At 37.3% G+C, this 27,543-nt stretch overlaps 1 protein-coding gene across 2 annotated transcripts in view; it reads right to left on the bottom strand.

Annotated features, from left to right (window-relative positions):
- The window catches only part of HDAC9 (histone deacetylase 9), a 974,909-nt gene that overhangs the window by 893,574 nt on the left and 53,792 nt on the right, over positions 1 to 27,543 (bottom strand). For both annotated transcript variants that reach the window (XM_034668867.1, XM_034668869.1), the window contains exon 2: positions 13,160 to 13,278. In XM_034668867.1, coding sequence (XP_034524758.1) covers positions 13,160 to 13,184 — 25 coding nt within the window. In that variant the 5' untranslated portion in view covers positions 13,185 to 13,278. The remainder of the gene's footprint in view (positions 1 to 13,159; positions 13,279 to 27,543) is intronic.

The following is a 27,543-nucleotide window of genomic DNA, read 5'->3' as shown; positions in this document are numbered from 1 at the left end:
GAAGGAAATTTGGTGCCTAAATGTGGACCTCTGGCCCTTGCCTCCAGCCATGATCACCCACCTCCCCAAATCTTACCCACCTAATCTTTTGATATCTTACCATCTATCAGGGACATTTCAAATACTTCCTACTACAAATTTCCCTTGAGCCAGATATGATCTTACCCTTCTCTGAGTGTCCAAATTATTTTGTTTCTATATATCTTAATGGAACTTACAGCATTCTGTCTTACATTTTTAACAGTACCTGTGCCTTTGTTTTCCTAGTTACAGGTCACTTCTACTTGACCAGAGATTGTCTGTGCTCAATGCTAGCAGCATGTAAGAATTTCTTGATGAGCCTTTTAAAAAAAGACCTCTAGACTCCACCCAAAATCAAGCATGAGGTGCAGTGGGGAGCAGGCAGGGATATTTTTCTAAAGCTCTACTGTTGATGCTGACATGCAGCAAGGGTTGATAAGAATTGTATAAGATTATAAATTCCTTGGAGAGCAAGGTCTATGCTTTATTTTGTACTCAACACATTCTTTGGAATTGAATTTAAGCAGATACATGTTTTCCCTCCTGCAAAACACTTTCTGGTCCACAGGCTGCACATAACCTCTATAGTTACTGAAATAATTTATGAGCACTGAGGCGTGATGGTAACTTATGTTCTAGAATTATGTAAAAGGAGACATACAAAGAAATAAACTTATAGCCTGGATCAAACTGTCTCTTTTACCTGTATCTCTGTGTTTACTCTATACAGTACATCTATCAACAAAATAATGAACTTATTAAAAGTATGGGCAGTGTGTTATTCTTAATACCTAGCACAGTGTTTGGCATATACTGGGCATGAAGTGAAAATCTGGTGACTGGGTGAGTGAATGAGCAAACACATGAACAGAAATTTCGTACTGTCAGGACTTGAGGAATTATTTCAGTCAGGTATGGCATAGGGTGAATAATGACCCCTCAAAAGATACCCATCTCCTCATCCCTGAAACCTGTGAATGTTATCTCATATGTAAAAGGGGGGGGGCTTTGCAGATGTGATTAAAGACCTTGAGATGGATAGATTATCCTGGATTACCCAGGTGGGCCCTAAATGCAATCATGTGGATCCTTATAAGAGGGAGGCAGAGGGATATTAGACATACACAGAGGCGAAGGCAATGTGACCATAAAGGCAGATACTGGAGCGATGCTGCCACAAACTAAGGCACCAGAACCTAGCAAAGAAGAGACTCAGAGGGGGACACAAAAGAAGGCTGGCATGGCAAATGGTGTAAAAATGTGCCAAAAGGTGAAGCAAGGCAACACAGTCATTTACTATTGGAGGTGGGATTGAGTAGGAAGCTGGCATAAAATGAAAAAGAGGGATGGCAGAATTCCATTTGCTCAAAAGTGAACAAGCCTGAGACAGACACAACTAGAAATTGTGACAGAACGTGGAAATGATGGTCTTCTCACCAGTGTGGAAAGACCTATGGACATCAGTGGTCAAGGTGACATTCACAAAAGCATAGTTACAGGTCCCAGCTATGAAAAAAAGCAAAAATTTGTATATAATAATTTTAAACGAACACTAGCTGCTTTAGTATCTCTTTTACAATTATACCTTTTATGTACTGATATAACAAATTCATGACATATTTTCCAAATAAAGAAACTGGGACGAAGGGAGATTTAGTGAATAGCAGATAGATAACAGGTAACACTTGTTTCCAGAGCTTCTGTTTAAGTCCTTGGGCTTTTACTAATAACTTCAAATATGCATTTGTATAATTTCACAGTAACAGATAAGATAACCAAGTATTCAATGTAAAAGATACGGGCTCACTTAGAACTGGTGAGTGTGAATACTTTTTTTTTAATGGGGTAGAGGGAGAGTACAGAATGCTAAAGAATATAAGGAAAGCAGAAGCCAAAAGACCAAACCTCTTCACCTTATATATTGGTTAAGAACATATAACCACAGCAGAATGCAAACATTTCCATAATGATCCTACAGTTATAACAAGCAAAATAAACAATCCAACCTTAACATGTCCCACTTCCCCAAGGACCTCAGGTTCACCTTGTAGTTTAAGAATTAGTCACTCATTTAGACTGAGGCAAACCCCTGTGGATTCAGGGAGTTTGCGATCAACTAATGGGTTATGGCGTTATTGTCAGTGGATGTTACCCCACAGGAGGCTGGACCATTGCATCACTCAGGGTAAAGACATACTTCTTTTGTGTGTGACAAACAAGAGCCTACCCAGAGAGGTTCCACAGGGAGCTGTGAGGGAAAGATACGCTGTGCTTACCTGTTCCACATCTGTTCTTTCCATGATCTTTAGAAAAATGAACTTCCTGGGCAGATATGAGAGCAACCCCACATGACTAGATAGATGCCAAGTAAGAGATCACTTCTGTATCCAGTGTCATGCTGCTACAATGTCAAACAATAAAGCCAAAACACACCTTCAATGGGGACACAAAGAAAACTGAGAATCCTTATTTAATCTGTATGAAGACTTCAACTGTCATACTAAAGTGCTTATGAGTTCATCATTTTAAATGAGAAGAACTGAAAACATACAAAGATTGAAATGTCATAAATTTTAAAACAGCTGTTTTCGTTTATATATATTACACTGAAGATCCTCAAAAACCTAGTGCATTACTGCTAATAATATGATCTGCAAAAAATGCATTAATTTTTAAAAGATTAAATGATGTAGGACCAATGAATCTAACTTAAAACAGTTTGCTGCTTAACCACAATTCAAAATCCTTTTACTCTTTCCTCTCTTCTTAACTACAGTGTGTATTTTTAATGGGACAGGAGGTAACCTAGAAGTAGTGGAACAGGGAGAGGTCCATGTTACTAAAAGGTAAAAGGCTGGTAGGTCGGCCTCCACTGTGCTAACTAAAGCAGCTCCAAACTTAAGAGACTTCACATTTAGGGCACTCAACAGGTGGTCACAGGTCTCACAAACAATAACCACCCTATTGCGATGTTTATTGTTCAAGGAACAGGGAAGCCACCCTAGAAACACAAGAGCATCTCAGTGGGTAGCACCTAAACAGAAGCAGAAGAACAGCTCAAACCTTCGTGAAGAAGTAAAAGGAAAAGAAAGTCAACAAACAAATAAATAAGAAGAAACAAAGGGACATGATTTACCACAGAGATCAAGCAGCTTCGTTTGGCTCAGATATTTTCAACTGCTTCCCCTTCCTTCGAAGATAGTGCATCAGCCTCTTCACAAAATACCCTTTGTTCTTCCCTTATTCAGCTCCTTTTATGTGCTAGGCAACATATTAACTAACCAATCAAGCAACCATGAGTAAAATAACCAATTGCTTTATTTTATATTTTAAAAAATCTTAGAAAGATGTCTCTTGCTATCAAAAAGCTTCGTTTATTACTATGCTATGACTAAGAAAACCCCCACTTCTAGGGGATAAGCTCCATGTTCCTTGAGGTAACAGATGTCAGAGGAGCCCAGGATCACCCAGGAAGGCTTCACAGAAGAACAAGACAGAGCCACACCTTAAACGATAAATAATGAAGGGAAGGGGAAGCGGAATGAAGAAGAGGGCACTCCCAACAGTGAGAAAGTGGCATTCAAATGTCTGCAGGCAGAAGAATAGGACCTGGGTAAGGCACAAAGCTCCATGTGGTGACCAGAACAGGCTCACAGTTTATTGAAGAAAAGAAAGACAAACATGAAAAGGGTAAGGAGTCCTTGGGTACCTCGGAGAGAGGTAATGGAGAGTCTCTGACATTTCTCCAACAGGGCAGTGGCTTTATCAGTTAGGATGAAGGAGGAGTAATCTCATAGTGGAAAATAGACTTGCTACCAAGAAGTTCAGAGCCAAATCTATTGCTTTTCTGGCAACATTATAGAACTTGAGTATATGTACCAAGGGCATTTGCCTTTACCCAATCTCCCTTCCTTTCTTTCCTTTCCTCCTCATGTATTTTATATATTTTTTAAGATTTTTAATTTATTTATTCAACAGAGATAGGGACAGCCAGCGAGAGAAGGAACACACGCAGGGGGGGTGGGAGAGGAAGAAGCAGGCTCATAGCAGAAGAGCCTGATGTGGGGCTCGATCCCCTAACACCGGGATCACGCCCTGAGCCGAAGGCAGACGCTTAACCGCTGTGCCACCCAGGTGCCCCTATTTTTTTAAACTTATTATATAAACCCCAAATCCTTCTTGGAGTTAGTCAGGATAAAAGAAAAAGAAAGAAAGAAAACTAAGAAAGGTAGGAAAGCAGACGGGTAGGCAGATTATCAGTTCTCCCAACAGAAGGGAAAATGAACTCTACTTTGACATATTTTATTGAAATTCAGAGATTCGATAGCACACATTATCCAACACAAGTTATGGTATGTATTATTTTTCTTCTTTCTATAATTGGCTTCCCAACGTTTTCTACTAATTTCTAGATCCTTTCACTGAAATACTCTTACCTTTAAAATCTGTTTTCTAATTTGTTTCACTTTAAACATAAAGTCAAAATAAACATATATCAAATTCTCCATTAAAAATGAAGCACTATATTAATGGCACGAAGATACAGATACATTTAAAAACAACACAAAAACCACCCAGAAAACAATGTTCATAGCTTTGTGCTTTTATTCTCTTAAAGTAGTTTTCAAAATATCCCTAATTATAATATTGCTTTTAATACAATATATAATGAAAGGAGACAGGTTTTCAGGAAGAATGATTTCACAATCACTGGGTTAATAATTTATTTGAAAAGACAGTACTCCCTGAATGACAGTAACCATCCCCAAATGTCCATGCCCATGAATACATTGGACAGATATTTGAGATTCCAGTGACATACCCAACAAGTAAGTACAATGACTTTCTATATTTTTTCCTACCAGATAGAGATTCTAAAAAGAGGGGCTCAAGATAAAGTTCTGGCTTTGCCCATTTAACAGTCGGAATCTCAAAATCAGAAAAACATAGCTGAGGTAATCAAACAGCCTTTCCGGTAACAAAAGACCCAGGTGTCACCAGGTGCTGTTAAACATGCTTATATTCGCAGAGAATCCAAACCCGCTAACTGGTTTTTCATAATAATTTGTTCTTATGTCATTTCAACATTTCTTTCTAAAAAACGATTCCCTCTGAGGTGAAAGTTAAAAGATGAGTGCCTGCATAGGGGCCCCTATGATTATCTGCCCTCTTAGGACTCACAGAGTTCCAAAGAGAGAAAAATTATTAGAGCAAATTCCAACTTCCAAGGAAATTCCCCAGCCAGGCCAGTTGCCAATGGAGTTATAATATCAATATAAAGAGAAAGTCTTCTTGGAAGTTAAAAGTCTGGGAGAAAAGGTCAATTATGAGGTGCTGAGGAGCAAACACCTATCATAAGAGGAAAGAGGTTTATATAATCAAATGCCAGAAAGTTATCATGAAAAAAGAAACAATTTCACAGACTACCTCAGAGTTCTTCTACTCTCTGTAAATTGATATAAGAGTTTAAGGAAATACTCACCAATAAATTAAGTCATAAGTCTTTCTTTTTGGGTATTAAAGTAACACTGAAGCAATTTACAAATCCACACCTGAGACATGCATGGATAAAAGGTATTGATCATTATCTGCGAGGATAAGCATGACAAAATCAAAGCCATAATAATGGCTCGCCTATTGGAAAGTCAGGATTTTATAAATCTATATAACAAAGACAGAAAGAACCAAGAAAATAAGGGGGATGGGAGACAATTAAAATGTAATTGCAATATGTAAGAAAAAAGAAACATATTTTGCTCATAAAAGGGAACTATGCGCATTTCTTCAGAACTTAATTTATTCTTATCTCACTAATGATTTTATTTGACATGGTTCTTTGCTTTCTAGCCCTACAACAAATTAGAAGCAATAAATTATAAATGGAGAAGACTGCTATACATTGACATTCTTAAAAGATAACAAGTAAAAATTAAATATATAGAAAACCATAGAAAGTAAAGCATTCGAGTTTTTAGTGGAGCTTATGTGGTCCCACATCCCTCTGTATTCCCTGAGACTTATTATAGCATTGCAAAACCATCTCACACACAAGTGTACATACACACACACAACTTTGGTATTATTAACAGCAATCCTAATGTATACACAGAAAAAGAAAATTCTGTAAAAGTCCACATACTGTCATAAACAAAAGGCTGTCCGTGTGTTTTGTTGAGGTAATAATATTTGCTCCTGGATCTTCAAAAACTAAAGCCTAGCATGGTTTTATAATTGTGTTCATGAAAAGATCAGTGTAAAACCACCACTGCCTATTTGACCTAGATCTTCATCATTAAGGACACATAAATATTCTACATTATACATATTATTCCCATCTTCTGGAAAGTTTCCACTAACAACAAGAACTTGAATTTTCTAATAGCTACACTGCTTCACTATCTCACATGATTCATAAAGAAAGCCTTCCTTAAGCATCTCTTTGAAAATGTAGATAAGCAGATTTTCCCTAATTTCACTATTTATATCTCTTTAAAAGAACCTTACTTAACTCTTGAATCATTGGGTTAGTCAAGAGTACATTATGATGGGCGCCTGGGTGGCACAGCGGTTAAGCGTCTGCCTTCGGCTCAGGGCATGATCCCGGCGTTATGGGATCGAGCCCCACACCAGGCTCCTCCGCTATAAGCCTGCTTCTTCCTCTCCCACTCCCCCTGCTTGTGTTCCCTCTCTTGCTGGCTATCTCTCTCTCTGTCAAATAAATAAAATCTTTAAAAAAAAAAAAAAAGAATTATATAAACTGAATTACCTACCAAAATTAATTGTGAAAAGTGAAAGTTGAGAAGAAATAAATGTGCAAAATAAATTTAAACTGAACATTTTGGTAAAATATTTCTGCCTCACTTTAAGAGCACTGGCCCTCAGGAATTGGAGTATAAATAAAATGTTCTCTCTGGTTCATGTTTCAAACTTGAACATCAGATTGAGAAGTTTAGAATTAGCAATAGCAAAAGAATGAGCCAGTTAACTAGGAAGTTAAAGTAGTAAAAGAAAACCCAAAATAATATTTAATTCATTTAACCTTCCTTATTTCCCACCAATACTGTACTCTCATCAAATTCTACAAAACTTGAAGAGATTGATTTATTTGATTATCTTAGAATATTTTTCTTGAACACAACTTGAAATAAATAACTAGCTGGGAGCCTGAAAATGTATTAGTTATACAGAGCTTATTGAAATGAGATTTGACCTGTATTTCATTAAAAAGCCAACTGATCAGACTCATCTGGGGAAGCCATAACCTACTTGATCTGTCCTATGACTCTATTTCATTTACCATTCATTTTCTATGGTAACATATTGTGAGCAAACTGAAGAGAAAATACCCACTTGGACATTTTGATATTTGTTTGTAGCTTTGTCCTGGTTTTAGTTCCCTACTTAAGGACTAAATGGCACCACAGTGGGTAATGCACTGGAGTAAAAGTGGTGAATCATTAAAGAGTTCGTAAATTTTAAAAACAGGGGCAGGCCTTCTGGGCCCCATATGCTTCTAGAAAACCCAATGTTGTGCTGTATTAATTGAACCGTGAAACTTTTATTAGTCCTCTTTAAAAATGCTTGCAGTGAAGCTTTTATTAATGCTTGCCCTCAAATTGTTTATACTACTTAGCATTTCTGTAACAATTTATATTTCAAAGAACTTTTTGATCATTAGTTAAATCTACTACATTTCTATAAGAGAATGCAGCTGCTTAGCAAAACAGAGACATGAAGGGAAAACTCAATTTTTGCCTACAATTTGCCAATGAGAAAAGGAATAGAATATAAGATCTTCCACAAACCTTTAACTTCTGTTTGTCTAAGCCTGGTCCTCTCACTCCACGTGGGTGGAGAAATTGTTATAAGTATTCTCACAGTGGTGAAGAAAAGAGAAACTACCTACCTTTATGCAATGGGCTTTGAAAACTAATGTCACAGGACTGTGCCACAGCTATAGCAACTCTACCATCCAAACTCACCTAGACGCTCGTCCACAAGGCCAAAGCATTGCTCAATATCAAGAGGCATGCACACTGTGTTCTATGTTTCAAAAATTCCTTTGGCTACATTTTTGTCAAAATTACATTATATAAATTAGATTCATCAACAGTAAAAGTCATGCTGGAATCATTCTAAGGTTCATGCAGCCTAATTTATTTACTCTTAAAAATCTCCAGGCTTAAATCATGTTTTCTACGTTCTTGGGAGCATACTAAAAATCTGATCTGGGTTAAAATAAGTAGTAATCAGTTTTGAGTGGGGGGGGAATGTACCCTATCTATGTCTTTGGGTCACCTCCACATAAAAACAGAATGGCCTAGACAGCAGAGAATACATATAAGCCAAAAGAATTTCCCCACAAATTATTACCTCCTCTCGTTTTCAATAGCACTAGCTTTTCATTTAGCAGAAAGCAAAACCACTGAGTTATATATTAGCTCACAGGAGAAATACCTATATTGAGATAGGATTTAATGATGTATTTTTTGTTTTTCTAGAGTCTCAAAATGAGAAATTCTAATGCTTGTTAGATTAAAAAACATTTCCCAATTTGCCAAGTCACAGTGAAGAGCATTATTCAATCTGTTATCTAGTACCCTCCACCCAAGTTGACTGCATAATTCTGTTTAAGGGAGGAATCTGAGAATCTTTATTTATAACAAGAGCCCCACGTAATGTTTATTATCTGACATGTTTGGAAAACTGTAGATTAGATGAGCCCTAAAGTCTTTCCTTCTGAGATCTGACTATCCTGATAAAAAATAAATTACTAGAAATGTTATCCATACTGCTGTACAGAATAAATTAATTTCTGCTACTGTATTTATTAAAATATGTAATACACTGAATGGGCCCAAACTACTTACTCTTCTGTCTCTCTCACTAAAGAGAGCTGTCCATAAGGGTAGAAACCATGATTTAGTACTCTTTGCATCCCTACTGAGTAACACACTGCCTGGCCCAAAATGCTTAATGAGCTTTGAACGACTGACTATCTCAACTGCAGCAGCTAGCTGCCAATCTTTTCCATAGTCTTCCCTCCACTCAGCCTCCTCAGTGCTCAAAAGCAACACCCAGTGCTCTAACTTAGAACATTATTGAGGCACCAAGATTAAAATAAAAACCAGTGAGTTCTATATTCAAAAATCAGCACTTATTGTTTGACTGAATACATGATCAAGACGGTAATATTTAGTACTTGATATCAACTATAATTGAACATGGATGGAGAAGTTTTATGTGGAAAACAAGAATTCACACTATCCCAGAACCAATTTTCAAGACAAACATAAATATTCTGTCCAAAGCACTGACTATTAAAGAATTCTGGAATAACTGGAGTGAGTCTATTTTTCTGGTGCACAATAACTCCTTAGAGCCCTTTGCAGAACAAAAGCAAAACAAATGGATGGTGATTGCCTCGGGCCAATTTAAGTCTCTTTTTAGATAGCTTTCTTTTTTTTTTAAAGGAGATGTAAGAAAAACACTTTTTCTAAATCAAAAGATTAGGTTATTTCTCACCAGTAGAATATATATGGCACCATAAGATACAGGCTAATAATATCAGAAGAATGTTTTCATGTTTATGGCCAGAACATTTTCTTTTACATATGCAAAGAGCATTTCAGGTCTCTGATCACAGTTTGCATTTGTAATAAATAGAAAAGACTCCCACCCACCTGGCCCATTTGCTATGACTTTCCTCAGTTCATATTTCATTCATAATAACTTCCCAAACAGAATTGATTAAGACCTCTGTATGCTGCTCTCAATAGAGCACAACATTTATTTTAAAAAGTACACAAGGAAATTTTAATGATTCTAAAGTCAAATGAACTTCACTCAGTAGTTGTCTCATTTATCACCCACTTTTTCCCTTCTCCTAACTGAACAAATATCATGGCTGGCAAGAACTTCCAGATTAAAACAGCAGTCTCAACGGGTATTTTCATATTATAAGATCAATGTTCTTGGGGGAAGGGTATGCTGATTTCAATTGTCAAATATTACCAGCTGTGAGTCAGTATCTGGTATATATGGAATAAATCAAAGTATTTGGTATTATTTTACTTTATGCTTTTTGAAAGAGTCCAAAGTATTTGCCCATCTTATGTATTACAACACATTTATATATAGAAGCTCTGAGTTTAAAAAAAAATGTTACAAGTTGTTATCATCTTGAGTATAAAAAATTGAGCTATATACATCCTATTCCCTCCTCCTCCACATGCACCTCGAAGCAAGGATGCATGTCCACTTTCTACACAACCAACAACCTATGCTGGGCAGACACCAAGACTTCTATTTAACATCAAACCCCCTTTAATCATGTCTGTTTCTCCTCCCTCAGGAGGGGTTAGGTACATGCACCCTCTGTTTTCCTTCTTTCTTTTATCACACAAAATTCGGTAATGTTACTTCTGGCCATTGGCTCCTTACATATCCACACCATTTCTGTAGCTTTCTTTCTTTTTTTTTAATAATAATTTTTTATTATGTTATGTTAGTTACCATACAGTACATCCCTAGTTTTTGATGTAAAACTATGGATGATTCATTACTTGCATATAATGCCCAGTATACTTTACCTCTTTAGCAGTTATCTCAATAGCAACAAAAATCTCACCCTGCTCCACACATAAGATGAGAAAACTAAGAGTGGTACCACCCTTACATGAACCTTCCAAAAAAACATGACTTTTAGAATGAAATTAGAAGTGATAATGGACCTACCTGAGAAATCTTCTAAGGTGTCCAGGGCGCACATTAAGTATAAATATTTCTTACCTGTTTATCTTCCTGCTATTGGGTCCACTTTTCTTTAAGCATGTACCATATTAAAATATTTATTACATTGTACTGATTCTCTTCTTTAACTAAGGTTGTCAAAATATTCCTGTATTCATTGCAAGCTAGTTACCTTTAAATAGGCTTTAATGACCTAAACTGGGTATCTAACCACTTACAATAGTGTTGTTAATGGGATTATGTGTTTCTCATTAAAAACAAGTGCGGCCAGGTGTAAAGGTGTTAGAAAAATGCTAAATAAAAACCACATAGACACTGAAATTGCTACACTTGCACTATTTAAAAGTGAGTGAGTTTCATAAATTGAGTTTAATTATAATTTGTATCCCAATTTTTCCTATCTAGTTTTATCCTTCATTAGCCATGATGGCATCTGCCTTTTATGTCCATTTCAAGATTACAAATCCTGGTAAAGTTGCTGTTTCAAATGTTTCATTTGGATGCAGTTGTGGTCACTGCCATAAATTGTATTTTCTCATCATTCAATCTGCCCCCGTCACTCTTCTGTGAAGTCAGCGTGGGACGTAAACAAACAATATGGGGAGGATATGATAGAGGTGGGTGGAGAATAAAGGGACATGACACTTTTTTAATACTTAAAAAGTCTATTTTCTAGTCTGGAGAATTAAAGACAAACCCCTATATAAATTCGAGACCATAATTTCTAGAAATGGAGGAAGTTTTCTTCCACTTCTGTGCTTAGCCAATTTGTTCCTCCTGATTTTAGTATGGTTTTTAATGATACCAACGCATTCCATCACAAGAAAAGGAAAAAAAATATTTGACTACTGTGGTTCTAAATTAAATGCCTTTTTAAAATTATGCCATTTTGAAACATCAAATTTAAAATAAATTTATATTTTAAATGCGATATATACAAATACAAAATGCAAACATGATTTTAAGTTCATCTTAATAGAAAGGATAATGATAGTATCCTACAATTGTAATGAGCAATGTAGCTCCCCCACAGGGCTGTCTGTGGGGTGGGGGTGGGGCAAGGAGGAGCACCAGAAGGAACAAGTATAGCAGGCAAGACCAGGGGTTCCCAAAGTGGTGTCTCCAGGCAAAGTAACATCACTCGGGGTAATCTGTAAAACCTGAAATTCTAGGGCCCCACCCCAGACCTACTGAATCAAAAACTATGGGGGTGAGGCTAATTTTTAACAAGCCCTCCCAGTGACGCTAATGCATGCTGAAGTTTGAGAAGCACTGGGCTACAGGGACTGGGAGACAAGAAGCCTAGGTAACTCTTTATCTGTTCATTCAGATGACAATGCCAATTATAAATAATAACTTAAACTAAAAACTCTGGAATACTTTACTCTGTCTCTTAGAATCAACAGTCATAATTCCACCTTACAATAATTTCCACTTCCACATTCAACGTACAAGCTGGCAGGCAGCCTGTTGAGGATGTGGGGAAAGGTTGATGACACAGTGGAATATCAGAGCCACGGATCTGGGCGTGGCACTCCACGGAGTGAAAATCTTGGCAAAAGATTTCCTTTTGTAAATCCTGAATATAATATTATACTAGTTTTGACCTCAGGAGTTGGATAACTCAAGGATATCAATATGACAAAAGGGTTATTTCTTTTAAAGAATATATAGAAATAGAAATAAATTATCCTATAAGGGTCCAAGCAGAAAATTCTTTTTAAAATTTGTCCATAATTAACATGAGATATCTGACCCTACTCCATCATTCTAAGACTTGAATTGTTTGTTCCAAAAGTGACACCCTGTTCCTGCAGGAATGGGTGTTGGCTCTGCTGATCACAACACTATATGAGCCACATATTACACTAGACTCAGAGGAAGCAGGTGCTGAGATTATAATTAAATACGTATATAGGAAACAGGAGTGGCAGCAAAGAAGGCCAGGGAGAAAAAATATCCTTCCTGTGTGTCAAAGAGATGGAGAAGGTGTAAATCCCCAAGCTGATTTCCAAAGCCCACAGCACAATTTAAAAGCATACAGACACGTATTAGGTCAGAAAGACCATGGGTGTGAATTAGATGCCTACATCATATTTAATAAATATTAATAAAGTCACAAAATCCAATCCAAATGCTACGTTACGAGCAGAAGGATTAAAGCCTCATGCTCAGATAACAATGCAAATGAAACTGATGCCTGGAAAGCAAACCAGGTTATGTAATAGAGGATTAGCTACAGAATAGAAAATTCAGAATTCATTATATTGACCAATCTTTGTCAGAAAAAAGTCCTTTCATGACTTAAATTGCTTGCTTTGAAGCAACACAAAGCAACATCTTTCATATAAAGTCTGTTAAAAGGTTAAGAAGGAACCAGACTGACCAGGCTGCACTGGCGAGCTCATCATGAAACTCCGGGGAAGGACGATTGGACGGGATGTGGACTCACAATCTTCCTTCAGCTGTCAATGTTCGTCCAGGAGGGGCTGGTAGAGGCGAAACCTAGAACATAAAAAAAAAAAATTAGATGTGTATGATACAGGTTACGCCAAGCCACACAGGAAGAGACAGAATTGGCTTTGCATCTCAGTTCAGGCACAAGGGGACCATGGGTCTTTGAAGCCATCATATCAACCTCTCTGGTGTCTTAAGTCTTCATCCATAAAAGAGCAAATTGATCAGTCATGCTTAAAGCACAGGAATATCGTGAATACCAAGTAATATGATATGTGTGGAAGGAATCTGCGAGGAAGTAAGCACCTCCCAAAATTGTAATTAGTTTCCTGTATACTATTCACTCTAATTTGTTTGCTGTTATCATTATTATACAAATTAAAAATATTTTTTGGAATTTGGATATAAGTGTCTCATTACATAGTATTCTTTTTTTTTTTAAAGATTTTATTTATTTATTTGACAGAGATAGAGACAGCCAGTGAGAGAGGGAACACAAGCAGGGGGAGTGGGAGAGGAAGAAGCAGGCTCATAGCAGAAGAGCCTGATGTGGGGCTCGATCCCATAACGCCGGGATCACGCCCTGAGCCGAAGGCAGACGCTTAACCGCTGTGCCACCCAGGCGCCCCTCATTACATAGTATTCTTAAAAATCACTGTCAAAGATTTCCTTCTAGAGACAGGAGTTCATAGTGAAAAAAATGTAATGGACTAAAATAAGGAACAAATAGGCCATAAACTCTAAGAATGAGAGAAACCCCCCCCATTACAATTTTCATTTCTTCTTGAACTCTTTTGCAGTCTTGTTCCAGCCAAAAGTAATAACAGCCATAGTCTTTCTAAGAGTGGCACTTACAGGATGGACTTCTTTGAAAGGAATTTAAGGGACTTTCTGCTTTTAATTTGAATGCACTCTCACTTCTAGACACTTCAGCAAAGGAAAAGCAAATGGAAGGACATTTTCCTCACAGTTTACTGGAATGTCAAAGTTTTAAAAAAGAAGAGGAAGAAGAAGCTTTTAAAGTTGCACTTAATGAGTTTCTTACTAAAATAGTATATCCCAATTGCACTATTTTTATAGAGAGAATGCTGTAACGCTGAGAATTGTACTTCTCTTTATCTTGAGAATCCAACATATTTATTGGGACTCGTTTTCCCATCAGTATTTTGAAAGTGTTATTACTATTTTTGCCCAAATGTATAAAGCAGGATATAAATACATAATCCTTGGAAGAACTATATAATATCACTAAGAGCACCTATCATACTTCAAATGGTCTTCAACATAGAAACAGGCTAGTTACTAAAATAGTTAAGTGCCATCAGTTCAGCTATTTCTCATCTTTAGTCCTGGAAAAGTATTAAAATTTAGTAACAATAAAATGTATACTTTCATAAATGTCCTTCAAAAATTTTACATATTTTACACTTACTTGTACTTAATTATACTGATTAGCATTATTTGAAGAATCTTAATTTCCATGTTGATGAGAAAGCAATATTTCTACCAAAAAAAAAGATGAAAAAGGAAAAGCAGAAAACTCTTTTGATTTCTGTATCAGCAGAGGCATACTGACATTGGCTTTGAAATGAAAAGGTGTCAATGTCATATTTTAAAGTAATAACACTCATGTGTATAGTTCTTCAGCGTCACAGAGTACTTTTAGACATATCACCATATTTAATATCATTTTCACGTCAACCATGCTAATAGATATTTATAACTCTCCCCTGCCTTTATGGGTAAGAAAAATGAGATATCATCTGCTCCATAATTAAAAGGTAATAAAGCAAAGTCAAAATTGAAATCAAGTGTGATTTGAATTTATACACTTTAAAATTAACGAATGTAGACTTTGAAGATTTTGACATTTTTACTTTTTTACACTGCAGTCTGACATATTTCATAAATGCTCTTGATACATTCTTGATTCTCAATGCACAGTTTCATTTTAAATTAAGAATAACAAAAAGCAAGAGGCAGGAAACCTTAGGAGTATGTAAGTGAAGTAGTACTGAAAGGTATCTTCCATCAGGGACTGATTTACTCTGTGTTTTTAAAAAAATTTTAATCTATAATGTCACTTTGTTCAATTAATACTTGTTTATGTACAAATACAACTAAATTTAACCAATAATCTCCAAAAGTCCAATTGTGATAACACTAAAGCCGAAGTTTTGCTACTTATCCACAAATCTAAAATTAAAAAGATGTTTCTATTTCCACATACCTGCCATTTATTTCCCCAAACATACATTACAAATGTCCATGACATGATGATTCATGGCTAGTTACATAATTGTTGCGTTTTTGCCTTCATAGCTCTAGACCTGACTTGCAAAATGCATCTCCGATGGAAATATGAATTTGGCTTCAAAAATATCAGTAAATATTTAAAATGTAAACTACTCTCTCTTCCATCCAGCCATTTTAATAACTGCCTAATCATGACATATTCTTCTAATATTATGAAAGATTTGTTATCTGAAAACTGTAAAAAGAAAATTAATACGCATTTCTACGTTGATACATACTAGTTTCCATTTACTGCATCTCCATTCCCAATGAGCCACATTAAACCAAAACTATCATGACGACTATAGCTGCATAACTGAACTAGGGTCATTTTAAAATCTCTCCTAAAATGTTTCAGGAGTATCGATCCTTTACACATACATGCACTGTGTGTGTGTGTGTGTGTGTATGCACACACACACACACACACCAACTACATAAACTTCTCTTTCCTCGTGGCCAACAAAATCAACAGCTTAACAGCCTTGTTCACACCTTTTAGGGACAAAACTGATACAGAATTTTACACAAATTAAGGCAATTTTTAGCTGCTTAGAACAGAAAGAGGGGTCAGTGAGAGAACATCTGTCAATAAGAATGGGCAATTTATTCTTAAATCTTCCCACACTTCTTTACCCAAACGAGCTGCAGAGAAACAGACTATTTTCTTAGAATCGGAAATTTTCCCCTAGTACATTAGTCACTCTTACAATAAGCCTGATGTAGAAATAATAGGAAACTGGCCTTCAAGTGGATAGATAAATGAAAAAAAGGGGAAAAAAGCAAGTAATGCTGATTGTGAGTACAGATCATCCAGGCAGATACGGAAATGCATTTGCTTTCAATTAATAATTTCAATTAATTTGCACGTTAATTTGTCCATGCTGTAAAAATATGTACATGAACATTTAAGGAGATAGCACAGCAAGAGCAAAACTGCTGCTATGCATCTTTTAACTACTGAGATCCAACAATGGTTATTTTGGTTCCTGAATCTATTCTTTGGGCTACGTAAATTCACAATAAGAGATAAGGAGTCTTGCTTCAGAAAGATCCGTTCTGACAAAAAGTTGGTCAGCTGCCTACAAGTAAGTTACTGCTATAATATCTTGGGATATAGCACAGTGCAACAGTCCAAGGGGCTGACATCTTGCAATGTCCTAGCTTGCCTGTGCGCCCAGGACAAGAGAGGCACTAACACATTATAGTGCCCCAGCCCACAATTCTCTCATTAACAGCGTCCTGGGGTTGTTTCCATAGGCTCTTTAGCCATTCCACCTCCATGGCCTGTTCCATAGTAATCACATGGCAAATCAGCAGAACTTCACAGACATAAAGAATTTGCCCAAGGATCATCTCCTCTAATCTTCACAACAGCCCTTTGGAATACAATTATAAGCCATTATTATTCCCATTTTACAGATGAGGAATTGGAGGTTTAGAGAGTCTCAGGGATTTGGTCACAGACATGAAAGTGGTAAAGTGGAAGGGCCAGTCTTCTGAATTTTTTAGCCCAGTGTTCTCTCTAGCATCACAACGAATTACAGGCCACTCTAGCAGAACCGATGAAATATCAAGATTGTCTACCTACTCATCACAATTTCAGTAATGACTCATTAAGTAACAAGTCTCCTTTACTAAAGAACCTATCTAGCCATTGAATAGACTGAACTCAGTCACAAAAACAATAAAAAAAAAATTTGGAATGAATGTCTACATGAATTCTCACAGTATAAGCTTTCAATTTCTTAGATTTAGACTTCTTAGTCCTACCACAATCTTTCTTGGTTTTTTAACTATAGTGTGAACTTCTTACTATAGTTTTTTTTTATCCTGGTGGATAATTGGTATTATTTTGGAAAATGCGTCACTAAGAAAACAATGCTTCTGTAATTTTTATAACTAACAAAAACTAAGTGTCTCTAAAATATCTTTCCCAGACACAGAGCAAGTTGTAATGCAAAGCTTAGTCTGCAAAGCCATTCATACTCATCCGCAGGTCCTTTCTCTTCTTAGATGGAGCCAGTATGGCCCCAATTCCTCTAAAGAGTAGGCTCCATGAACCTTCATAACATCTACTGTAAGAGAGTTTATTGGTGAAATAAGCCTATTGTGCCAGTACATTGAGCATCACCAGACACAGTCTCTCTCTTCTGCCTCAGAATGTGAAATTCTGCCATAATTTCATCTTCAGAGGAAAACACTAGAAAATAATTCTTAACGCTCTACTCGATTCAACAAACTCTGAGTACATGCAAGACGTTCCATTACCCATTTAGGAAACCTCAGATTATATTTCACTCCTCTGATTCTTAAATTTCCCACAGATAATCACCAAAGCCAGTATACTAATGTCTTAAAAATATCTTTCATATCTGGGCCCTCCTTTCCATTTCAATGAATGCTGCCTTGGCTTAAGTAATTATTTATCTTCTTTTTAAGCTTTTATTTATTTATCTGTTTATTTGAAAGAGAGGGAGAGAGAGCATGAGTGGGGGGAGGGGCAAAGGGAAAGGGAGAGGGAAATAATCTCACGCAGACTCCACACTGAACACGGAGCCCAATGCGGGGCTCGATCCCGTGACCCTGAGATCATGACTTGAGTCAAAACCAAGAGTCAGATGCTTAACCAACTGAGCCACCCAGGCACCCCTCAAATAATTATTTATCTTAATTAGATTCTTTATCAAGCCTTCTATCTGGCATCCCTGCCTCTAGGGACAGTCTGAATGAATGAATGAATGAATGGGTGAGTAAATAAAATTTGGTGACCTGCATACTCTTCAGTTGGTATTCATGTTCCTTCATAATTCATTTCTTCCCACTCCACTTTCTCTCCTTCCTTCTTTTCCTCACACATAAGTCCTGTGTTTCCATGCAATCTGTCATTATGTTCAACATTATTCATGACTGCTGAGGCACAGGCACCAAATAATCAAAATGAACACTACCTGAATGGCTGTACTGAAACACATCTGCTGACTGTGCATCCTGATTATTCCTGGACGGTACAATTCACATTCACATTTCCATGCTTTAGTACCTCTTTCTGCAAAGGGTACTATCACCTCTTCGCTACCTCCCAGATCAAATTCTTCAAGACCACCTTCAATGAGAATTCTTAACCAACCACTCCAAGTAAAAGGTCAGCTTCCTCATCTATATTTCTTCCCACTGTGTCTTGTACCATACCTGTAATAACACCACTGTGTTAGATAACAATAACCCCTCTTATGTTAGCCAGGTACTTTTATCTACCGTAAGACTATGTTCCTCAGTTCATGGATTGTACTGTATTCATCTCACTAATTCCCACACCTAGCATGGCACCTGGAACATGTAGGTACACTGTAAATTCTTGATAAATGAGTTAATAAAGGGGAAGGGCTAATGAATCCATAGTTGCCTGACTTTAGGGAAGAATCATTTATCCAATGTTTTAGTATAGAGCTGTGAAGGACTAGAACAAAGTCCTTGGATTTGGCTCAAAAAAAGTACTCTACAGTTTGGGCCACCACCTAGGAAGAGTAGACCCAGATGGGGTGGATGCCTTCATGGATTAGGAGGAGGCACCATACACCAAAAACAAATTTGCCTATGAATGATGTTATCCAAGATACCATCATTTTCTAGGCTTTTTTTTTTTTTAAAAGATATTCTTTTATTTATTTGACAGAGAGAGACAGCCAGCGAGAGAGGGAACACAAGCAGGGGGAGTGGGAAATGAAGAAGCAGGCTCCCAGTGTATGAGCCTGATGTGGGGCTCGATCCCAGAACCCCGGGAACACACCCTGAGCCGAAGGCAGACGCTTAACGACTGAGCCACCCAGGCGCCCCAGGCTTTTTGTCTGAAGTGCTTTCTCAAATCACTGGAAGGGTTCAGCTTCTCACCTTATTAGTCTCAGCTTTTTCTCCTCTCAAGGAAATCCATTTCTTTACTGGACAAGCTTCATAAACTCCACGATTATATCAAAATAATCAAACCACTATTCATCAAGACATGAGAGAATGGGATAAAGAGATTTAAGGAACCTTGTTCCCCTTCAATTTCAGTAACAGAAGCAGGACTGTGCAAATAATGCATCTGACAATATCTGTCTTAAGCAACAGGACCCTGGAGATTCTGGCAACTGGGAAACTGATGGACACAACGAGAGCCACACCAATGATACAGTCACTTAACCTCACCTAATACCACAGCAGACACTAGTGCTCCAAATCACCAAACACACTGGTAAAGACTGGCACATCAACTCCTTTTGGCTCATCCTGGTCTCTGGGCAGTTTAGACTATTGGCTTCACTCCCCACCTGCTTGCCAGATGATTGCTGACTTCACCTTTGAGCATAGCTAAGAACAAAACATGTCACCCAGAGGGCCACACATCTCACATGCATTCTCCGTGCTTACATTTTGAGAGCAAATAATAAGCTCCATTCTAAGACTTAAAGGAGAGCCATTTAAGCATAGGCTACAATGTAGGTGTAATATAGAGCAGGGAATGCAGCTTGGGAGGTTAGTTATGCATTTTTTTTGCATATTTAAGATGGAATTCGGTAGTCCATAGTATAAATATAACTCAATGGTAACATCTAAAAATACATAAAACATGGGGCGCCTGGGTGGCACAGCGGTTAAGCATCTGCCTTCGGCTCAAGGTATGATCCCTGCGTTATAGGGTCAAGCCCCACATCAGGCTCCTCTGCTATGAGCCTGCTTCTTCCTCTCCCACTCCCCCTGCTTGTGCTCCCTCTCTCGCTGGCTGTCTCTATCTCTGTCAAATAAATAAATAAAATCTTTAAAAAAAAATACATAAAATCAGGAGTGGTCTGCTGGTTATTTCATTTCATAAGAAGAAGTTCTGCCAACTGAAGTACCTTCACTAATGAAACAGACCTTTTCTTAGTAAGTCTTGTTTTTTAAAACATTGGGCTTAGCTCCAGGGACTCCAGTACCCAAGTCATATCCTAAATGGCTTCTATATAATGAAAACCGTTTTATCAAAAACTCGTACTGCACTGATTTTTATTGGATCATCTTTGAAAGGCCCTACCTGCAACTTCCCTCCTTGGACAATAGGGAATAGGGAGTCACAGCCACCATTATCATCAGTTTGAGTTTAAAACTAGAATCACAATACCCAGAAACTGCAGGACATACAAGGCTCCTTTTCAGTCATGGCAAAAGGGTTGTTAGAAAAAGAGCTTTGTCTACCTGTAAATACACACGAGACAGAAGTCCAAAATAGAATTGTGAAAAGGAAGTAATAGTCGAAGTGAAGGAACTTGTAACAGACAACCTCTGATACCTGGGCAGCAGGAGGGCTTTGTAACTCTTACACTATAACCTTCCCTGCAGAAAACTGCCCGATCAAGCATGCTTAAAAGAACCTGGCTCCCAGTCTACTCCCCTGCGAGTGTGGAGGCATGGGTTATGATCAGCTAGCCAAACACAAAAGACCTTTATCCATCACTGCAATTTAGATTGACATAGTTCTCTTTTCCAAACTTCTATATTGAATACACTTTTTTAAATGTCTGTGATTGCTTTAATGCTGCAACCTACCTCTCGAAGATCTGATAATCCCTTCATGCAGCAAATTGCCCACGAAAATGTCTCACTAGCTGGCTGGTATGGAAGTCAATTAACCTCTCTGAGCCTCAGATGCTTAAACATGAATTATTTAACTCACCAGGCCGTTGTGAGGCTTGGAAAAAAATAAGTGTAAAGTAATCGGTAAGGTGAAAGTGCACAAGAATGTTGACTTACTATCATTATTAGTATAGGAACGGTGTTTTACTCCAGGCCAAGTCCCATCCCAGGAGGAATCTGTGATACACAGTGCTTCTCACCCTGGAACAGTTCTGCGGCACAGCTATTAATCTTTCTCACTCCACTAGGGTTACAACAGGGATCTAATTACTAAAGCTTTTCTCCTTTCTTTGCTTCTTTCTTTTAGAAGGCAAATGTGCATTCTATGGAAATACATTGTGCCATCCTTTGCTTGTGAATATATTCTGTTTACCCTAATCTTTCACTGACTGATGTTACTGATATTTTTTAAATCATGTCTTGGGTATCAATGGAAAGGAAAGTATAAAAATATCAAAACAGTAAGTTAGGAACAATTATCATTTTGTAGAAATCTGAAAAGAAACAGGAAGTATAGTCCCCAAGCACTGTATAAATCCTTCTAAAAAGAACTTTTCCATTGTTTGAACAGATCACCTTGGGAATTTCAGTAGACTCTAAGGCCTCTCTTCCTATTTTGAGGAGGATTTCCCTAATCATTTTACTCACTGCTCTATTTACTGCTGATGGATAGTTCGATTTTAAGCCAGCCAAAACATATCTCCAGACACGGACAGACATACACCTGAGGGGAAGAAATGACAACAGCAGAATCCCCACATGATGAAGAAGGGAAACAGGATAAGCCGTGAGCCATGATGGTCACTGCCAAAAGATGGCAGGTGCATGGGCTACCTCCCCAGTCAATACCCACATTGTCATTGATTCCTTTTCCTCCTCATTTCTCTATCTTTGACACTCTTTTCTACCAGCCTTCTCCAGAATCTCTTCCAATTGAACAGGTCATTTACTTCATTGGTCCCTTTCTGAAGAACCCCCCTTTAACTAATGAGTTAAACCAATCTCCCATATCTTTGCCTTCTTCTCATCTCCTTCCAAAGAACTATAGTTTATACCTTAGATTTATCTCAATTCCACCTCTCTCTGGTTCTTTTCTTGCCTATGTTTTTTCTTTCTCTACAAAGGCTTCCTCTGAACAAACGCTGATATCTTAGGATACCCCTCAATTTCCAGAATACACTGATATGTAAGAAATAAATCATCACATCAAATATCTTATTCTTTGAACTTTACCCTACCAATTACTACTGACTTTTCTAACTGACACAAACCTCAGGACACCTAGGTGGCTCAGTCTGTTAAGCATCTGCCTTCAGCTCAGGTCATGATCCCAGGGTCCTGGAATTGAGCCCCACATGGAGCTCCCTGCTCAGTGGGGAGCCTGCTTCTCCCTCTCCCTCTGCTGATCCCCCTGCTTGTGCTCTCTCTTGCTCTCTCTCCCACTCTCTGTCAAATAAATAAGTAAAATCTTTAAAAAAAGATCAACCCAGGTTCATGCTATGGAGCATAGAAACAATAGTTTTAACTATGCTTAAATGTAACGTCTACCTACTGAGTGCTCACGAGGAATGTTCAGTACAGAGCCCAGAGGGTAGCTCAGATAGTTCCTGCCTCACAGATTTCACACCAAGGATCTCTCATAGTGTGATTCAAGGACTCCCCTGAAAATGCAGATTCAGATACTTGGCACTGATTTACGAACCTCCTAGATTAGAATCTTTGGGACAAAGGCCCAGAAGCAGTGTTTTTAACAAGCTTCCACAATGATTCTTAACTGAGCTAAAGCCTGAGCACCACTGAATATATGTACAATTAAGAAATAAAATAACAAAACAGGGAGAAAGAGTAACACAGTGAAAAAGTACACTGGGTCTACAATCTGACCTTAATGTAAATTCCACCTCTCTGATTTTCTTAGTATATTCTCACAGGCAAATTATTTTATCACTCTGACCTTCAGTTTGCTCACCAGTAAGTTGCTGACTCTAAGACCTACTTGTAGGGACAAAAAACAATGTATTTAAAATACTTAGCACAGTGCTCAACCAATGTGAGATATCATTCTGACAGTGAGGGCCTCTGCATTGCAAAGTGCCCCTGGAACTGGGAAACACTGCAGGCTTAATAGGCAGCTTTTTTTTTTTTAAGATTTTATTTATTTATTTATTTGACAGAGACAAAGACAGCCAGCGAGAGAGGGAACACAAGCAGGGGGAGTGGGAGAGGAAGAAGCAGGCTCCCAGCGGAGAAGCCTGATGTGGGGCTTGATTCCATAACGCCGGGATCACGCCCTGAGCCGAAGGCAGACGCTTAACCGCTGTGCCACCCAGGTGCCCCAATAGGCAGCATTTCTTAAAAGGAACTGGACAGCACAAGTGCTACAGGGATTTGAAGGGAGCTTGCACTGGCCTCAGAGGTAGAAGGGAGAAGGTACCATGGAAGAGCTGGCATACAGCTTTAGGGTACTGAATGTTATTCAAACATGCATAGTTGGCACAAATGTCCTCCTTTCCAGGAAGCTTCCTAACTCTTAACCTCAGTGAATTGTAAATAGCTTCAAGAAACAATTTTAAAATTACCTTGCTGTGTCCTTCAACTATTTCATGATGGAAATGATCTATTTTTGTATTCCCATACCATAAATTATTTTCAGTGTCAAAATAACACTCAAAGTTATCTCAAGCTCTGTACGAGCAACAGGATGTTGGTAGTTTGTTTTATGTAGCACATTTCATTCCCCAAAAGATGACAGAATTTTATACAGACTGCTTCTCGAGTACACCATGTTCTTTATATACAAAATGATAGTGCTGACTCCTGCCAGGAGGGGGTACTCCTCATTGTTCTACTATTATTGCTGATGGGTTGCAGCTTTCCTATCACCTCTAGGAAGAACTGTGTGAAAGACGTCCACTAAGGGCCAGGAAGGCTGCCTCCATCAAAGATGAAGATTCACCTCCTCCAGGAAGTTAACTGGCTCACAACAGGATCAAGAGACTTGATTTCATTAGCAAAACACACCAATCAATTAAACCAAATCACTCTGAGCCAATCTTATTAAACTTCATTATTCCTGTGAAGAATAAAGAGCAATTCCTACTCCATTTCAAAAAATGGAGAGAAGTTTCAAATTACAAAACTTGCAAAAATAAGGTAATAATTACTGAGCATATAAATACAATCTCAGAACTCAAAACAAACTCAGCACTGGATCCATGGGACATTTATTTCCTCTGAGTGAGAAAGCCTCCTTTGTGACTGAGTATCTGCATAAAAACAAAGGGGTTAAACCAATTCATTTTACTGCAGGCAACTTCTATTAATGTCACATAGGGGAAGAGATACAGCCTTTGCTTTCATATTCCAGCTCTACAGGGAAAAATATTCATATATATATGTATATATATATACACACATATTAAAATAGACTGAGACAGATCAACACATATAAATAGCTCAATGCAACATCTGTAGCAGTCCTTAAGATTGTTTTAAAGTCCTTGCTGTTTATCAGGTTGGTAAATCTTATCAGCTCCTAGTTATTTAAATTGCCAGTTGCCGGGCAACCACATCTTCTGTCAACTGTCACTCACTCTTAAGTTCCTCTGTAACACTCCTTTAAGAAAAAAAAATAGTGAAAAATTCTTGAGATGCTTATTTTGGGCATCAGAAATGCACTTAATTTTATCCCCGAGCTTAAAGAGTCTGATAATTGAGTGATATTGAGAAAATAAACATGTTCAGCGAGTTGTAAGAGGGGCACTGTATGGTACAGGTGGTGATGTGGGTGAGTACCCAGACAGAAAAGTTAAGAGACTTTGTTAAAGGAAGTTTCTCTTTTGGAATCTGGTCCACAGTAAAGGCATGTTTGTAATAGAAGCTTTCTAAAAGAAAATATGCACTCTGAGGAAAATAGGTAATTCTCAACAAAACTGGTGTCTAGTTATTTTTATAATCATGCACTCATCACTGAAGGAGGAATAAACATTATAGTCACAGGAATCAACAATTCCTTGCTTCTGACAAAAAAATAGTTAAAAATAAAATAATTTACTACCATCTCATGAAAATTTCTACTATGTAAATGTTGTTTTATTTTCTTGGATATAATCAGCATCCATTACTTCACTCAGTCCAAGAGTTAAGTTATCTTAACTTAATAGTATACAACTCCTCGAGTTTAGGTAGACTCCTCAGCCATGAAGATAATATAATGCAGTATCTATGCAATTCACTCGATCAATACAAGTAGTTCTAGAATTGTTGCTCCCTGTCTCTCCAGGCCTCAGTTTTACACTAGAGCACCCCTGAAGTTCTCCCTTGCAATAAAATTTCACAAACTAAAAACCTTTAAATTATATAGTTCTTAACAGCTGCAGCCTATAAAAAACTAAGCCAACCTAATAAATCAAACTTGTGTTGCTACATGTCGCAAATATAGAAACATATACATCTAGAAACAAAAAAAAATATTTAAATGAACAATTTACTCTGTTGCACGAACACTTAAAAAATAAAAAGGAATACCTTCATGACTTCAAGTAGGATATTATTTCTTCAAGACAGAATATTGTCAACTTTGAAATTAAAACCCTTGTGCAATCAAAAAAACTCTCAGAAAGTATAAAGATAAATCACATTGAGGAAAACATATTGCAATGCAAATAACCAACAAAGAATTAGGAACAGGAATATTTTAAGAACACCCATGAATCAGTAAGAAACCAAAACAAAACAAAAAAAGAACAATTTAGGAAAAGGAAAGGAATGGGCAATGAACTGAAGCCAATGATTATATGAAAAGATGCTCAATGAGATACCAATCATAGTCGTCAAATTGGATATCATTTTTAAATTGTATAATCCTAGTGTTGGCAAGGATATGAAACAACTGAGATTTCATACACTTTCAGAGAGTATATTCTAAGCATGCACCACTTAGAATAGAAACTTAAAACTATGTAGTCAAGCGGAAAACTTATAACACCCTATGACCTGTGGGGGGCAGAATAATGATGCCCCCAAAGATGTTAATGACCTAATTCCCAGAACCTGTGAATATGTTACCTTATGTAGCAAAGGGGGAATGAAGGTTTCAGACGGAATTCAGTTTGCTAATAAAATAACCTTAAGATAGGGGAATTATCCCGATTATTCAGGTGGGCCCGTGGTGTTCACAAGGTTCTTAAAAGTGGAAAACAGAGGCAGAAGAAAGTCAGATGGAGATGTGACTACGGAGTAACAGTCTGAGAGATGCAGCAATGCCGGCTTTGAAGACAGAGGAATGAGGCCACAATCCAAAGAAATTGAACACTTTCTACAAACTATGAAAGCAAGAAACGGATTCTCCCCTAGGGGTTCCATAAGAAATACAGTTCTGTCAACACCTGCATTTTAGCCCACCGGGCCCTGTGTCAGACTTCTAATCTCCATAACTGTAAGATAATAAATTTGTGTTGTTTGAAGCCAGCAGGTTTCGGGTAATTTGTTTCAGCAGCAATAAGAAACTAATAAATGACCCAGCAATTATTCTCCTAGGGAAATTCTCCCATGTGACTGCTTGGGCAAAATCACAAGAATGTCCATAGCAAGATTATTTAGAACAGAAATTTTGAAAACGATCTAAATGTTCATCAACAGGAGAATGAATATATGAATACTGTGCTAATATACAAAAAAGAATACTCTATAGTAATTAATATAAAGGACCAATAGCTATATATATCAACATGGATACATTTCAAAACTTATTGTAACAGTGAAATAACAAGCTAACACATTTTTTGTATAGCATACCATTTGTAGAAGGTTCAAGAACATACAAAATTATACGGTAATATTTGTGGATTAAAATATTATAGCTAAAGAATAAATAAATGAATAAGAATGAGAAAGCCCATACCCCCAATAGTGGCTATCTCTGAGTGAGTGAAATGAAGAGTGTGCTTCAAATACATCTTAAATGCTTCACTTCATAAAACAAAAAGTCCTGAGGTAAATAGGACAAAATGTAAGAATCTGACAGGTACATATGTGTAGATGACTATTAAATTTATTGTTCATATTTTTCTGTATTACTGAAATATTTCACAATAAACAAATAACATTTGCTTCAATGATGTACTTCCCACACGTCCACTAGCAAACAAGCAATCCAGTTCTCCCCAAGTTCACAGAAAATGATCTCACCCAAGGAAGTATCCCTATTAACTTGCCAATTAAAAGACAAAAATACCAAAAAACAAATATCAATATTTGACCCAATTTTTGTAACCTTCCAAACGTACACTGAAGTAAGCAGATTTTTATTTTTCTTTTTATTTTAAGCAATTTCATCCTACTTCTGAAAGTCAAGAAGTAATTCAC

Source organism: Ailuropoda melanoleuca, chromosome 1, assembly GCF_002007445.2.
Source record: "Ailuropoda melanoleuca isolate Jingjing chromosome 1, ASM200744v2, whole genome shotgun sequence".
Lineage (NCBI taxonomy): Eukaryota > Metazoa > Chordata > Mammalia > Carnivora > Ursidae > Ailuropoda > Ailuropoda melanoleuca.
Note: the sequence above shows the minus strand (reverse complement) of the source record. Positions and strands in the feature narration are given on the sequence as shown.